Here is a 13,038-nt window from a genome sequence, read left to right as displayed (position 1 = left end):
TTAGTGGAATTCCCGCAAGAGAGTAACGGTTAATGTGATTGGATGTTCATTATTTGACTAGGCTACCTGTATTTGACATTGTGTTGTTATTTCGCTGAACACTAGATGGCTTAATTTTATTTTTGGCAGTGAAACGAGGCAACTCAGGCCAGAAAAAAACCTCACCCAAATCTATAGCCCCGTTGGAAAATATAAATGGAATCACATTTTTATTTGGCGTGCCCAGTTTGGGAATACCTGGTTTAGAGAATCACTGTACCATCTAAACCGCTGTGAAATATATTTTCATTGTATTTTCAGCTGTTTGAAGCTGGTGGAGAAGGGGGTAGCTGCATCCCAATATGGCAATTGGTGTATGGGCGAGTGGGTGTGTCGAAAGGAAAGTAGTGGGTGTATCGAGACCACTCTGCTATAGGTTAGGCGGTTTTGATTGAGCTGTTGTTTTTTGTGGTGAATGACTTCAGGATTTTTGGTGTCGGCTCCAACTTCTGTAGGTAGAGTCGTAGGAGTCGACTCTTGCTTGACTCCCAAAACACACAGAAACGAATGCGCACACACCTACACACCATCTCATTATTGCAGTCCTACTAGGAAGACAACATTTGTGTTCAAGAGGACTGACATGAGCATGATGCTGCCCATTTGCCTATAAAAAGGCCTATTTTGTTTGAAAATATAAATACTATTTAAGCGATATCTTATGGAATGATATATACAGATTACCAAGATACAGTATAGCCCAGTGGTTCTAGGACCCCTGCCCTGAGAGTACTTGTCCTATCCACAGGGGGTACTTAGACTCATGAGACCATAGGCCTACTGGTAAAATGTACATGAGGGGGTACTTCAGGGGTACTCCGGGCAGAGCAAAATTCAGTTGGTGGTACAGTAACCAAAAGAAGTTGGGAACCACTGGTATAGCCTGTGCGCACGGTTCTGACCGTCTCTCTGCCTGCGCTGATCCAAACTCTCCCTCACCTGCTCCCCTTTCTGTTCGCTATGAAAAAATCTAGTATGTGTTTGGTTTCTGGTCTGTTACGTGTAGAATAGCTTAGCATACTCACTGATAGCCCCTACTTTAGTGAACTTGCGCAAGACCTTGCAATCCAAGAAATTGCAAAATACAGCGTTGCGATAGCCTATAGCCTACATTTTTTGATTACCAATGCACTGTTCTGAATGTCTGCCTGGTGGCCGACATGCCTGCCTATGCCTGGCTGTGCCCCTCCCATCCCTCTCTCCCCTCGCTAGTTCAGTCTTTCTTTGCTGTGAAAGATGAGTTAGTGTTCTCCAAGTAGACTACGGAAAATAGTTTTCTCCGTTGCAAAAAATACAGAATCTTAGGAGTCGAAGCTTGACACCCAGAAATAGGAGTCGACGGGCAAGGAGTCAGGGATTCAATACTTTTGGAGTTCTCCCCCCAGGCAACTACTATATATTGAACTATCGTACCACGAGAGTCAGGACTTCTGTTTTTAAGTCCGAGGATGAGTCGGAGTCATATTTCACTGTTAGTTTCACACATAATTGTATATTTTCTGTTATAAAACTGACAACTGTTTTAGTTATTACAATTATTGATGATGGGTGTACTGTTGTTTCATGCGTTGCATGTGTGTGCTTACTATGACTGTCACCATGATATTGGCTACTAGGTACTTGTTGAGTGGGAGCAAAGGGCAATGTGTCCCGGTGTTGTTACTGTATTATTGCTGTTCATGCCCTCCCCATTGAGTAGTTGACTATGTATGTATGTATGTATGTATGCATGCATGTATGTATGTATGTATGTATGTATGTATGTATGTATGTATGTATGTATGTATGTATGTATGCAATCAAGGTGACATCTAGATGGTTATCAATAGGGTTGAACATTTTGGGGAATATTCAGAGGTGGGAATTAACGGAAATATATGCAAATTAATACCATTTAAATGTAGATTTTTTTTTTAATTGGATATATTTAACATATCATATGGAGACAGAAACATAAACCTTTTACCTTATCATAAGTAGACATAACTGCAAATTATTAAATCCTTCCAATAGAAGTAAAAAAAAATATTTAGTTACGAATTGAACTTTAATTAAATGAGTTGACTCTTCACATGGGATGATTTCACTGAACAACAAAAGAAAGGGAATATTGAATGATCCCCAATGATCCATCGCATCTCCCAAAAATGTTTTCAACATACATCTTTAAAATGATAGTCTAGAAACTAAAGCTTTGGTTGAATTCCTCTCAGGCTTCCATGTCTTCTCCCTGGACCTTCTCAATGTCCACCTCTTGAACATCAGACTCTGAGGCCTCATCTTCACTATCACTTTCCAACCTTGTTGAGGATGGCTCATTGTGAGGCTCAAAAAGGCTCAAATTAGCCCAGATGGCCACCAATTTGTCAACCCTGCAGTTTCCTCTGCTTGGGGTGACAGTGAAGTGGTCAGGGCAGTACGGATTTATTCTGCAAGCAGAGTGAACATCAGACATGATGGCATTGTCTCCCTCAATCTGTGCAATGGCTACTGCTATAGGTTTCAGGCTGCTTACCACTCTCTCCCAAAATACATCATCCAGGAGGATCCTCTTGATGGGGCTGTCCATATCGGCAGACTGTGATATGGCTATTTCAACCCTTGTATTGGTCAGCCTGTTGCGTGCTTTGGTGTGTGTGTTCCCAAACAAGGACCAGTTGCGCTCTGAGGCGGCTGATGGTTTGTGGGATTTGAAGGCAACAGATCCAAAGTCCCTTCCACCAGGTGGCTGATGAGATATCTTGGCACGACTGCAATATTGCATCTCCTTCCCAAAGCCCTTGCTTGGAAGTGTACTCCGCCAGACCGCCAAGAACCTTGCCCTCATCCAGGCCAAGGTGGCGAGACACTGTAGTGATGACACCATAAGCCTTGTTGATCTCTGCACCAGACAGGATGCTTTTGCCAGCATACTTGGGGTCCAACATGTACGCTGCGGCGTGTATGGGCTTCAGGCAGAAGTCTTCACGCTTTTTGATGCATTTCAGAACTGCAGTTTCCTCTGCTTGGAGCAACACTGAAGTGGGCAGGGCAGTACAGATTTCTTCTCTTACATCTGCAAGCAGAGTCTGAACATCAGACAGGATGCGCAATGGATACCACTATAGGTTTCAGGAGTTTCAGGCTACTTACCACTCTCTCCTGTCCATATTGACAGACTGTGATATGGCCATTTCTTGGAGACACTCCTTCCCCTCCAGGAGACTGTCAAACATGATGACACCACCCCAACGTGTGTTTCTGGGCAGCTTCAATGTGGTGCTCTTATTCTTCTCACTTTGCTTGGTGAGGTAGATTGCTGCTATAACTTGATGACCCTTCACATACCTAACCATTTCCTTGGCTCTCCTGTAGACTGTATCCATTATTTTCAGTGGCATGATGTCCTTCAGGAACAGATTCAATGCATGAGCAGCATAGCCAATGGATGTGATGTGAGGGTAGGACTCCCACTTTAGACCAAGCAGCCTTCATGTTCACAGCATTGTCTGTCACCAGTGCAAATACCTTCTGTGGTCCAAGGTCATTGATGACTGCCTTCAGCTCATCAGCAATGTAGAGACCGGTGTGTCTGTTGTCCCTTGTGTCTGTGCTCTTGTAGAATACTGGTTGAGGGGTGGAGATGATGTAGTTAATTATTCCTTGCCCACGAATATTCGACCATCCATCAGAGATGATTGCAATACAGTCTGCTTTCTCTATGATTTGCTTGACCTTCACTTGAACTCTGTTGAACTCTGCATCCAGCAAATGAGTAGATGAAGCATGTCTGGTTGGAGGGGTGTATGCTGGGCAAAGAACATTCAGAAATCTCTTCCAATACACATTGCCTGTGAGCATCAGAGGTGAACCAGTTGCATACACAGCTTGAGCAAGACATTCATCGGCATTTCTCTGACTACGTTCCTCCATTGAGTCAAAAAAACTTCTGATTCCAGGAAGACCATGAGCTGTTGCTATCGATAAGGTGTCTGATTCATAATTTTCACCTTGAATAGAAGTAGAGAGACTTGTCAGAGGTTGCTTGTTGTGAGCGCTGAGGGAACTTTATGCACTTGGCCAGATGATTCTGCATCTGTTGCATTCTTCACATATGATTTGGCACAGTATTTGCAAATGTACACAGCTTTTCCTTCTACATTAGCTGCAGTAAATGTCTCCACACATCAGATAGTGCCCGTGGAATTTTCCTGCAAAGATTATAATTTGTTTTGTAAAAAAACAAAACAAATACAATTCCATGTACAGATAAATAGTTAAGCAGTTAGATTAAACAACTCCTTTGTAAGATACATGTTTTAAAATGAAACATGTATGGAAAGTTAGCAGGCTCAAACAAGCTAAAACCCACATGGTAGCAAAAACTAACTAGCAGAAATTGTTAACAAGTTAGAAATTATTTAAACACACTTGCTGTAGGCTATTTACTAGTTAACAAAAAATCATGTATGCATTAAATATATTCGCCCCACACAGTATTGCAATCAAAACTTACCAGAAAGCATGTAGTCCTTGGATCAGACAGTGTAGTTGTGTGGACTCAATAGCATCTCATTAGTGTGCAAGACCTTGAGAATCAGCTGTACACATGATGAAGAATGCACTGTGCATGAAGAGGGTTGCAATTCCATTGAATTGGTGATATTTTGGTTAAACTATGCCAGAAGACCTAGAATTGCCTTATGTGTATCCAACAAAAAAGGTTCACTGTTATAAGCTAACCTTTTTTATGAATTTAAGCAAAATTCCCAGGCTTAACTTCCCATGGCAAATTTCCGGAAATATCCCGGAAAGTTTCCAACCCTTTGCAACCCTAGTTATCAATATTAGTTATTTATTGTGTAGTCTGCTATCCTACTTGAAATAAAATTCCACGTAGCTACCGCCGGCGACACAATAATAATAATGTTACTCAGTAGGAAGCACAACACCTCTCCGGCTTACTATCGACTCGTAGTGCAGCCCAATCAGCCACGCAAAACAGTCTTGAGTGGCAACAAATCTGCCCAAATAGCTGATTTGCTTTCATACATCTACTCCTTTAACCCGGACGACGCTGGGCCAATTGTGCGCCGCCCTATGGGACTCCCAATCACGGCCGGTTGTGATACAGCCTAGAATCAAAGCAGGGTCTGTAGTGATGCCTCTAGCACTGAGATGCAGTGCCTTAGACCTCTGCGCCACTTAATATGTTTGCTTGAGCTGATATACAAAACCGAAAGTAAAAGATGCAAAAATGAAACTTAAGAATGAGAAGCATAGAAATAGACAACATAAAAACAACATATACCACTTCTTAGATTTGCTTTCAATGAGAATGACATATCTACAACTCACATTTCTATGTCCATTTGGTCAGGTCACCCAAAAAGTTTAATATTGCAGATTTAACCATGAGTCAAAAGTTAGACTAAGTGGGTATCTTTCTATAAAAGAAGCAGTTGAATTGATATCCCATCTCCATTCAGTGTGTGTGTGATATGTAATGGGGCATTGTAGCAGGATAAAGGTGACATACCTGGCTCTCATCAGCATACATAGGTATGTCATGGAATGGGGAGACATACTTTCCATCAGCATTTTCTACAGAGAACAGACAACATACATCATGAGAATGGGAGAATATGAGTGACCTTTAAGTTTAGTGTGTGTAAATGTATGCAAGAAATCAACCACTTACACATGATATTCATGATGCAATTAACCCCCAGTGTAATGGTAATTAAGTGCGCAATCATAAGGCTGCACTGTATGCAACAAATATGAGACTGCTACATCACATTTGAACAATGATACATTCAGGCTAACACTGGTCACATGAGAAACACCTTTTGTTTGACAGGTCTTAAAGCCTAGTCTTGATCTTAGAAACTGAAACTGGGTGTAACCCACACGTACAGTGGCTAAAATATGATTTATCGACGTTACTGGTGTGGTATCCCAACAAGACGAACTAACTAATATTATCGAGGTTGCTGGTGTGGTATCCCAACAAGACTAGCTAACTAATATCAGAAATACCACAATGACAGGATAAATCTAACACACTAAAACAGCGGAATTAGATCTTGATACCGGTAAGTCAAATTCATGTCCAGCAAACCGGCAAAACTGGTCCATGCAATTGCTAGTTACTGTATGTCTGCTCAACTCAAATGGGGAGCAAAGGTCAAAGCGCTGATACATGCATATACTCAACGATCCTAACTAGGTGCAAATACCTGTGAAATCTACACTTGAACTTGACATTAGGAGTATAAAACCAATGAATAAGTGGGAGGTGGGGCCCGATCCCACTAGTAAGCCGACAAATCCCCAATGGAGCGAACCTTGCAGTATTATAGACACATATTAACTAAGCTAGCTTAAGCTATATTTCCATTAAAAAGTGGATAACACTTACTGAAAAACAAACGATAGCTCAATGTATTGGGGTTTCCCCTCTCTTCGACTGTGAAGCTCATGTTTAGTCTGTGTTGGGTTCTTGCCGATGATATAGTGATGGCTAGTGCACTGGAACTGTATTGCACATGCGCATTTCTAGACAGAAAGCTTAGAAAGTGTGCTGCAACTGCGCATAATGAATAATCATAAACGCATGATGGCGAGTTCATGGCCTATCAAAATTCAGAACCTCCGAGTTAAAATAAAACTAGTTATTTGCTTTGAGCTTTCTATTAGTTGATTCTGATACCTTTCAAGTGGGAAACGTGGGTATTATCGTTCTACAACGAGTTTCCCATTCAGAAACGTCTGCGTTTGCTATTTTTGACTAGGACATCTGAGTTGCCTAGTAAAGCAGCATCACAAACAAAATGTTATGCTGTGTTCTTAACCAAGTGGGAGGGTGGTATTTACCACATACGTCTGAAAAATCCACTTAAATGACCCTCCAACTGGTAATTACTAGTGGGGAAATCGTCTATCATCCCTGATGCTGCGTTCAAGACAACTCGGGAGTCGGAAACTCTGAGATTTATGACTGGAATCTCGTTGAAGAAAGATGAGGTCCGGTTTTACCATTTGGAAAGTATCAATGAACCAATAGGAAGCTCTACACAAAAAAAAACATATGCAAACTTTAACTGAGGTTCCGAGCCCTATGGGACTCGGGACTCCCAATCACGGGAGCCTGGAATTGAACCAGGATGTCTGTAGTGACACCTCAAGCACTGAGATGCAGTGCCTTACACCGCTGAGCCACTCGGGAGCCCCTATGTCTGACTTCAATGCGTTCAAGACAACTGGGAACTCGGGAAAAATATTTTTGAACGGTCATCCAACTCAGAATTCCAAGTCAGAAACTCAAGCATCTTTCTAGAACTCGAGTTCCAGGTTATCTTGAAAGCCCCACAACTTCTCCCACATGTTGACCGCTGACATCATCTTCTAATGAAATTAATAAAATATTTTATTTTATTTGTCCCATGCTTCGTAAATAACAGGTGTAGACTAACAGTTAAATGTTTAGTTATGGGTCCTTCCCAATAATGCAGAGAGAAAAATATAGAATAATAATTAAACGAGGAATACATACACAATGAGTAACGATAACACAGAGTTTCTAAACCCAGAGGTGCAACATCGCAAGACTTCCGGAAATGCTTGCGAAGCAGACCAAACAGACCAGGCCAGGATCAAATCAAATCGAATTTTATTGGCCACATACACATGGTTAAAATCAAATCAAATCCAAAAATAAATCGTCACTTGCGCCGAATACAACAGGTGTAGACCTTACAGTGAAATGCTTACTTACAAGCCCCTAACCAACAATGCAGTTTAAAAATACAAATAAGAATAAGAAATTAAATAAATGAAAGAAACAAGTAGTTAAAGAGCAGCAGTAAAATAAAAATAGCAAAACTAAATGCAGGGGGTACCGGTACATAGTCAATGTGCGGGGGCACCGGTTAGTTGAGGTAATTGAGGTAATATGTACATGTAGGTAGAATTATTAAAGTGACTATGCATAGATAATAACAGAGAGTAGCAGCGGAGTAAAAGGGGAGGGGGCAATGCAAATAGTCTGGGTAGCCATTTGATTAGATGTTCAGAAGTCTTATGGCTTGGGGGTAGAAGCTGTTTAGAAGCCTCTTAGACTTGGCGCTCCGGTACCGCTTGCCGTGCGGTAGCAGAGAGAAGAGTCTATGACTAGGGTGGCTGGAGTCTTTGACAATTTTTCGGGCCTTCCTCTGACACCACCTGGTATAGAGGTCCTGGATGTCAGGAAGCTTGGCTCCAGTGATGTACTGGGCCGTACACACTACCCTCTGTAGTGCCTTGTGGTCGGAGGCCGAGCAGTTGCCATACCAGGCAGTGATGCAACAAGTAAGGATGCTCTCAATGGTGCAGCTTTAGAACCTTTTGAGGATCTGAGGACCCATGCCAAATCTTTTCAATCTCCTGAGGGGCAATAGGTTTTGTTGTGCCCTCTTCACAACTGTCTTGGTGTGCTTAGACCATATTAGTTTGTTGGTGATGTGGACACCAAGGAACTGGAAGCTCTCAACCTGCTCCACTACACTACGTCGATGAGAATGGGGGCATGCTTGGTCCTCCTTTTCCTGTAGTCAACAATCATCTCCTTTGTCTTGATCACATTGAGGGAGAGGTTGTTGTCCTGGCACCACATGGCCAGCTCTCTGACCTCCTCCCTATAGACTGTCTCTTCATTGTCGGTGATCAGGCCTACCACTGTTGTGTCATCTGCAAACTTAATGACGGCGTGCCTGGCCGTGCAGTCATGGGTGAACAGGGAGTAAGGAGGGGACTGAGCACGCACCCCTGAGGGGCCCCTGTGTTGAGGATCAGCGTGACGGATGTGTTGTTACCTACCCTCACCACCTGGGGGCGGCCCATTAGGAAGTCCAGGATCCAGTTGCAGAGGGAGGTGTTTAGGCTCAGGGTGTTTAGCTTATTGATGAACTTTAGCGCACTATGGTTTGAACGCTGAAGTGTAGTCAATGAATAGCATTCTCACGTAGGTGTTCCTTTTGTCCAGGTGGGAAAGGGCAGTGTGGAGTGCAATGGAGATTGCATCATCTGTGCATCTGTTAGGGTGGTATGCAAGTTGGAGTGGGTCTAGGGTTTCTGGGATAATGGTGTTGACATGAGCCATGACCAGCCTTTCAAAGCATTTCATGGCTACAGATGTGAGTGCTACGAGTCGGTAGTCATATAGGCAGGTTACCTTAGTGTTCTTGGGCACAGGGACTATGGTGATCTGCTTGAAACATGTTGGTATTACAGACTCAGACAGGGAGAGGTTGAAAATGTCAGTGAAGACACTTACCAGTTGGTCAGCGCATGCTCGGAGTACACATCCCGGTAATCCATCTGGCCCTGTGGCCTTGTGAATGTTGACCTGTTTAAAAGGTCTTACTCACATCTACGGAGAGCGTGATCACACAGTCTTCCAGAACAGCTGATGCTCTTATGCATGTTTCAGTGTTACTTGCCTCGAAGCGAGCATCGAAGTAATTTAGCTCGTCTGGTAGACTTGTGTCACCGGGCAGCTCGCGGCTGTGCTTCCCTTTGTAGTCTGTAAGAGTTTGCAAGCCCTGCCACATCCGACGAGAGTCGGAGCCAGTGTAGTACGAGTCGATCTTAGTCCTGTATTGACACTTTGCCTGTTTGATGCTTTGTCGCAGGGCATAGCGGGATTTCTTACAAGCTTCCGGATTTGAGTCCCGCTCCTTGAAAGCGGCAGCTCTACCTTTTAGCTCAGTGAGAATGTAATCCATGGCTTCTGGTTTGGGTATGTACGTACAGTCACTGTGGGGACGACGTCTTCGATGCACTTATTGATGAAGCCAGTGACTTATATGGTGTACTCCTCAATGCCATTGGAAGAATCCCAGAACATATTCCAGTCTGTGCTAGCAAAACAGTCCTGTAGTTTAGCATCTCCTTCATCTGACCACTTTTTTATAGACCGAGTCACTGGTGCTTCCTGCTTTAATTTTTGCTTGTAAACAGGAATCAGGAGGATATAATTATGATCAGATTTGCCAAATGGAGGGCGAGCTTTGTACGTGTCTCTGTGTGTGGAGAGGTCTAGAGGTCTAGGGTGGTCTAGAGTTTTTCCCCTCTGGTTGCACATTTAACATGCTGATAGAAATTTGGTAAAACAGATTTAAGTTTCCCTGCATTAAAGTCCCCGGCCCCTAGGAGCGCCGCCTCTGGATGAACGTTTTCCTGTTTGCTTACGGTGGAATGAGTGCGGTCTTAGTGCCAGCATCAGTTTGTGGTGGTATGTAGACAGCTATGAAAAATACAGATGAAAACTCTCTAGGTAGATAGTGTGGTCTACAGCTTATCATGAGATACTCTACCTCAGGTGAGCAAAACCTTGAGACTTCCTTAGATTTTGTGCACCAGGAAGGTCAATGACGACCAGCCAACAGCGCTGTAGAGATCACAATGATGTGTTAGATGTTTGTGATTTGTAATGAACCTGAGGGATGCATGATACACTGAATCAAGTGCTCTCAGGGTAGTGGGTGAGGCCTGCATATATATAACATCACTAAAATCGAAAACCGTATCAGCTCCTTCCTGGCCTCAAAAGAAAAACAAGCCTTATGCCGGTAATAAAATCCTATTTTCAGCTTGAACTTCCTTATCAAGTTCTCTACATGCACAGTGAAGCTCAGCTTATCATCAACCCACACACCCAAATATTTGTACACTTTAACTTGCTCTATAGTATGTCCAGCCAATATAGCAATGACATGATTTGTAACATGCCTGGCATTTGAAAATACCATGCATTTTGTTTTACCTGAATTTAGAATCAGCTTTAAGTCATACAGATTCTGTTGTATGATGTTAAATGCTCTTTGGGCATTTTCACAAGCTAAAGACTACTACCACTTGAATAAAGAACAGTATGATGTGCATTAAAATGAACATCCGCTGTTTCAATAATATCCCCAATGTTGTTGATATACAAAATGAACAACAGTGGACCCAAAATAGAACCTTGCGGAACACCTGAGCACCCCTCTATGGACTCAGATTTACATTACACATTGTGTATGATTTCATAGGTAATTTATAAACCAATCTAGAGCATGACCAGTAATTCCACAACATTTTAACCTTTGCACTAACGCAGCATGGTCCACGGTGTCAAAAGCCTTCGACAAATCAATAAAAACAGACACACAATGTAACTTCTTATCAAGAGCACAGTGGATGTCATTTAAAACCTTCAATGTTGCTGAAATAGTGCTGTGGCTAGACTTAAAACCTGATTGCATTCCATTTAAGATGTTGTTTACTTGGAAGTAGACCTATAGCTGCCTACTAACTAAGGACTCCAGTACCTTTGACAGTACAGACAATTTTGATATGGGTCGATAGTTGTCAAGTAGCGAAGGATCTCCACCTTTCAGGAGAGGCAGTACAAAAGCAGATTCCCATAACTTGGGTATTTCCTTAACATCAAGCATGATTTTAAAAATACATGTTAAGGGGGGAGCAATGATGTCTGCAGCTAGGTGTAGGAGGCGGGGGTCTAGTTCATCAGGGCCAGGGGATTTTTGTTAATCCATTTCTTTCAGGGCTTTACACACTTCTGAAACAGAGAAAGATGAGAAGGAGAACCTGGTGAAGGAGTGCACAGGGGTGTCAGGTAAATTCATAGGGGGCTCAATTATACCTTTGACCTTTTCAAATAAACTGCCTGCATCTAAAAAATGCTGTTTCAAGGCTTTCAGAATGGAGGTTCTCTCAGTTACAATCTGTGCATCGACCAACAATTGTTTGGGAAGCTGTGTATCTTTTTTGCACTCCAAACCCTTCACTACTTGCCAAAACTTGGATGGATTATTTACATTTTGTGAAGTAGATTTCAGGTAGTGGTCTGCTTTCAATTTACGGATCATAGCCACACCCATATTTCAAAGATGTTTAAAAGCCTTCCAATCATCTGCCAAACCAGTCCCTCTTGCTTTAGCCCACATAGCATTTCATTCCCTTATGATTTTTGTAAGTTCCTTAGTAAACCAAGGGTTCTCTATGCCCTTATCCTGCATTTTTTTAAAGGGGCATGCCTATAGCATACATCCTGGAATGCGTTGTGGAAGTAAGAAAAGGCTAGTTCAACATCAGGGATTAATTCCATTCTATTCCATTCAATGCTAGATACATCATATAAAAAACCTTGAATATCAAACCGCATCCAGTTTCTTTTCGTAATAACACGTGGAGATTTCTTAGGAATTTTACCATCTCTCACACAGGCAATAGCACAGTGATCACTTATGTCATTTGCAAAAATACCAGAAGCATTAAAACGATGAGGAGTATTGGTTAAGATCAAATCAATCAAAGAGGATTTCAGAGGATATTTTATATTCAACCTAGTTACACTGTTGACAATCTGAGTGAGATTGTAGGTATTGCACAGAATTTTGAGTTGATCAGAGCTAGATGTTAGCCAGTCCTGATTCAGATCACCCATCAGGACAAACTCAGAATTGACATTCTGTGAGAACAATTTGAAAATACAATCCAGAGAGTCAACAGTAGCAGATGGAGGTCTATCACAACAAGATACAACAATATTTAAAGATAAGCCAAGGTTTAGGTTCAAAGACAGATATTCAAATTGCTTAGGTTTAGTAACAGAAGTCAGAACGACCACCGAGAACTTGTCTTTTACATATACGTACAGCAACACCACCACCCTTAGATTTACGATCTGTACGAAACACATTGTAACCATTTATGCCAATATTTTTGTCAGTAATAGATTTTTTAAGCCAGGTTTCAGAAAGCATAAATACATCAGGGTCGGCAGTTTTTATCCATATATTCACAAAATCAAGCTTCGGCAGAAGACTTCTTACTTCTTATGCAAAGACTTCAGGCCACTCTGACTACTTAATTCGGCAGGGGTAAGAATGTCAGGACCTGGATTAGACTGGACATTTCCAGACAATAGAAGCAGCACGATAATGGCAAGTCTTGATCGAGGGTTACAACATT

The 13,038-nt window shown here is 42.2% G+C and overlaps 1 protein-coding gene across 2 annotated transcripts in view; it reads right to left on the bottom strand.

The window, feature by feature from the left end:
- Positions 1-13,038, bottom strand: part of LOC106608436 (inorganic pyrophosphatase-like) — a 46,150-nt gene that overhangs the window by 8,161 nt on the left and 24,951 nt on the right. The window contains 2 exon segments of one of the 2 annotated variants that reach the window (NM_001314480.1): positions 5,558-5,622; positions 6,443-6,603. The exons of the other annotated variant lie outside the window; for it this stretch is intronic. Coding sequence (NP_001301409.1) covers positions 5,558-5,622; positions 6,443-6,503 — 126 coding nt within the window. The 5' untranslated portion in view covers positions 6,504-6,603. 2 annotated transcript variants of the gene reach the window in all.

The sequence above is a fragment of the Salmo salar genome, chromosome 01 (assembly GCF_965601325.2).
Source record: "Salmo salar chromosome 01, fSalSal1, whole genome shotgun sequence".
NCBI classification, from domain to species: domain Eukaryota; kingdom Metazoa; phylum Chordata; class Actinopteri; order Salmoniformes; family Salmonidae; genus Salmo; species Salmo salar.
The sequence above is the reverse complement of the archived record's forward strand: the minus strand, read 5'-3'. Positions and strand labels throughout refer to the sequence as shown.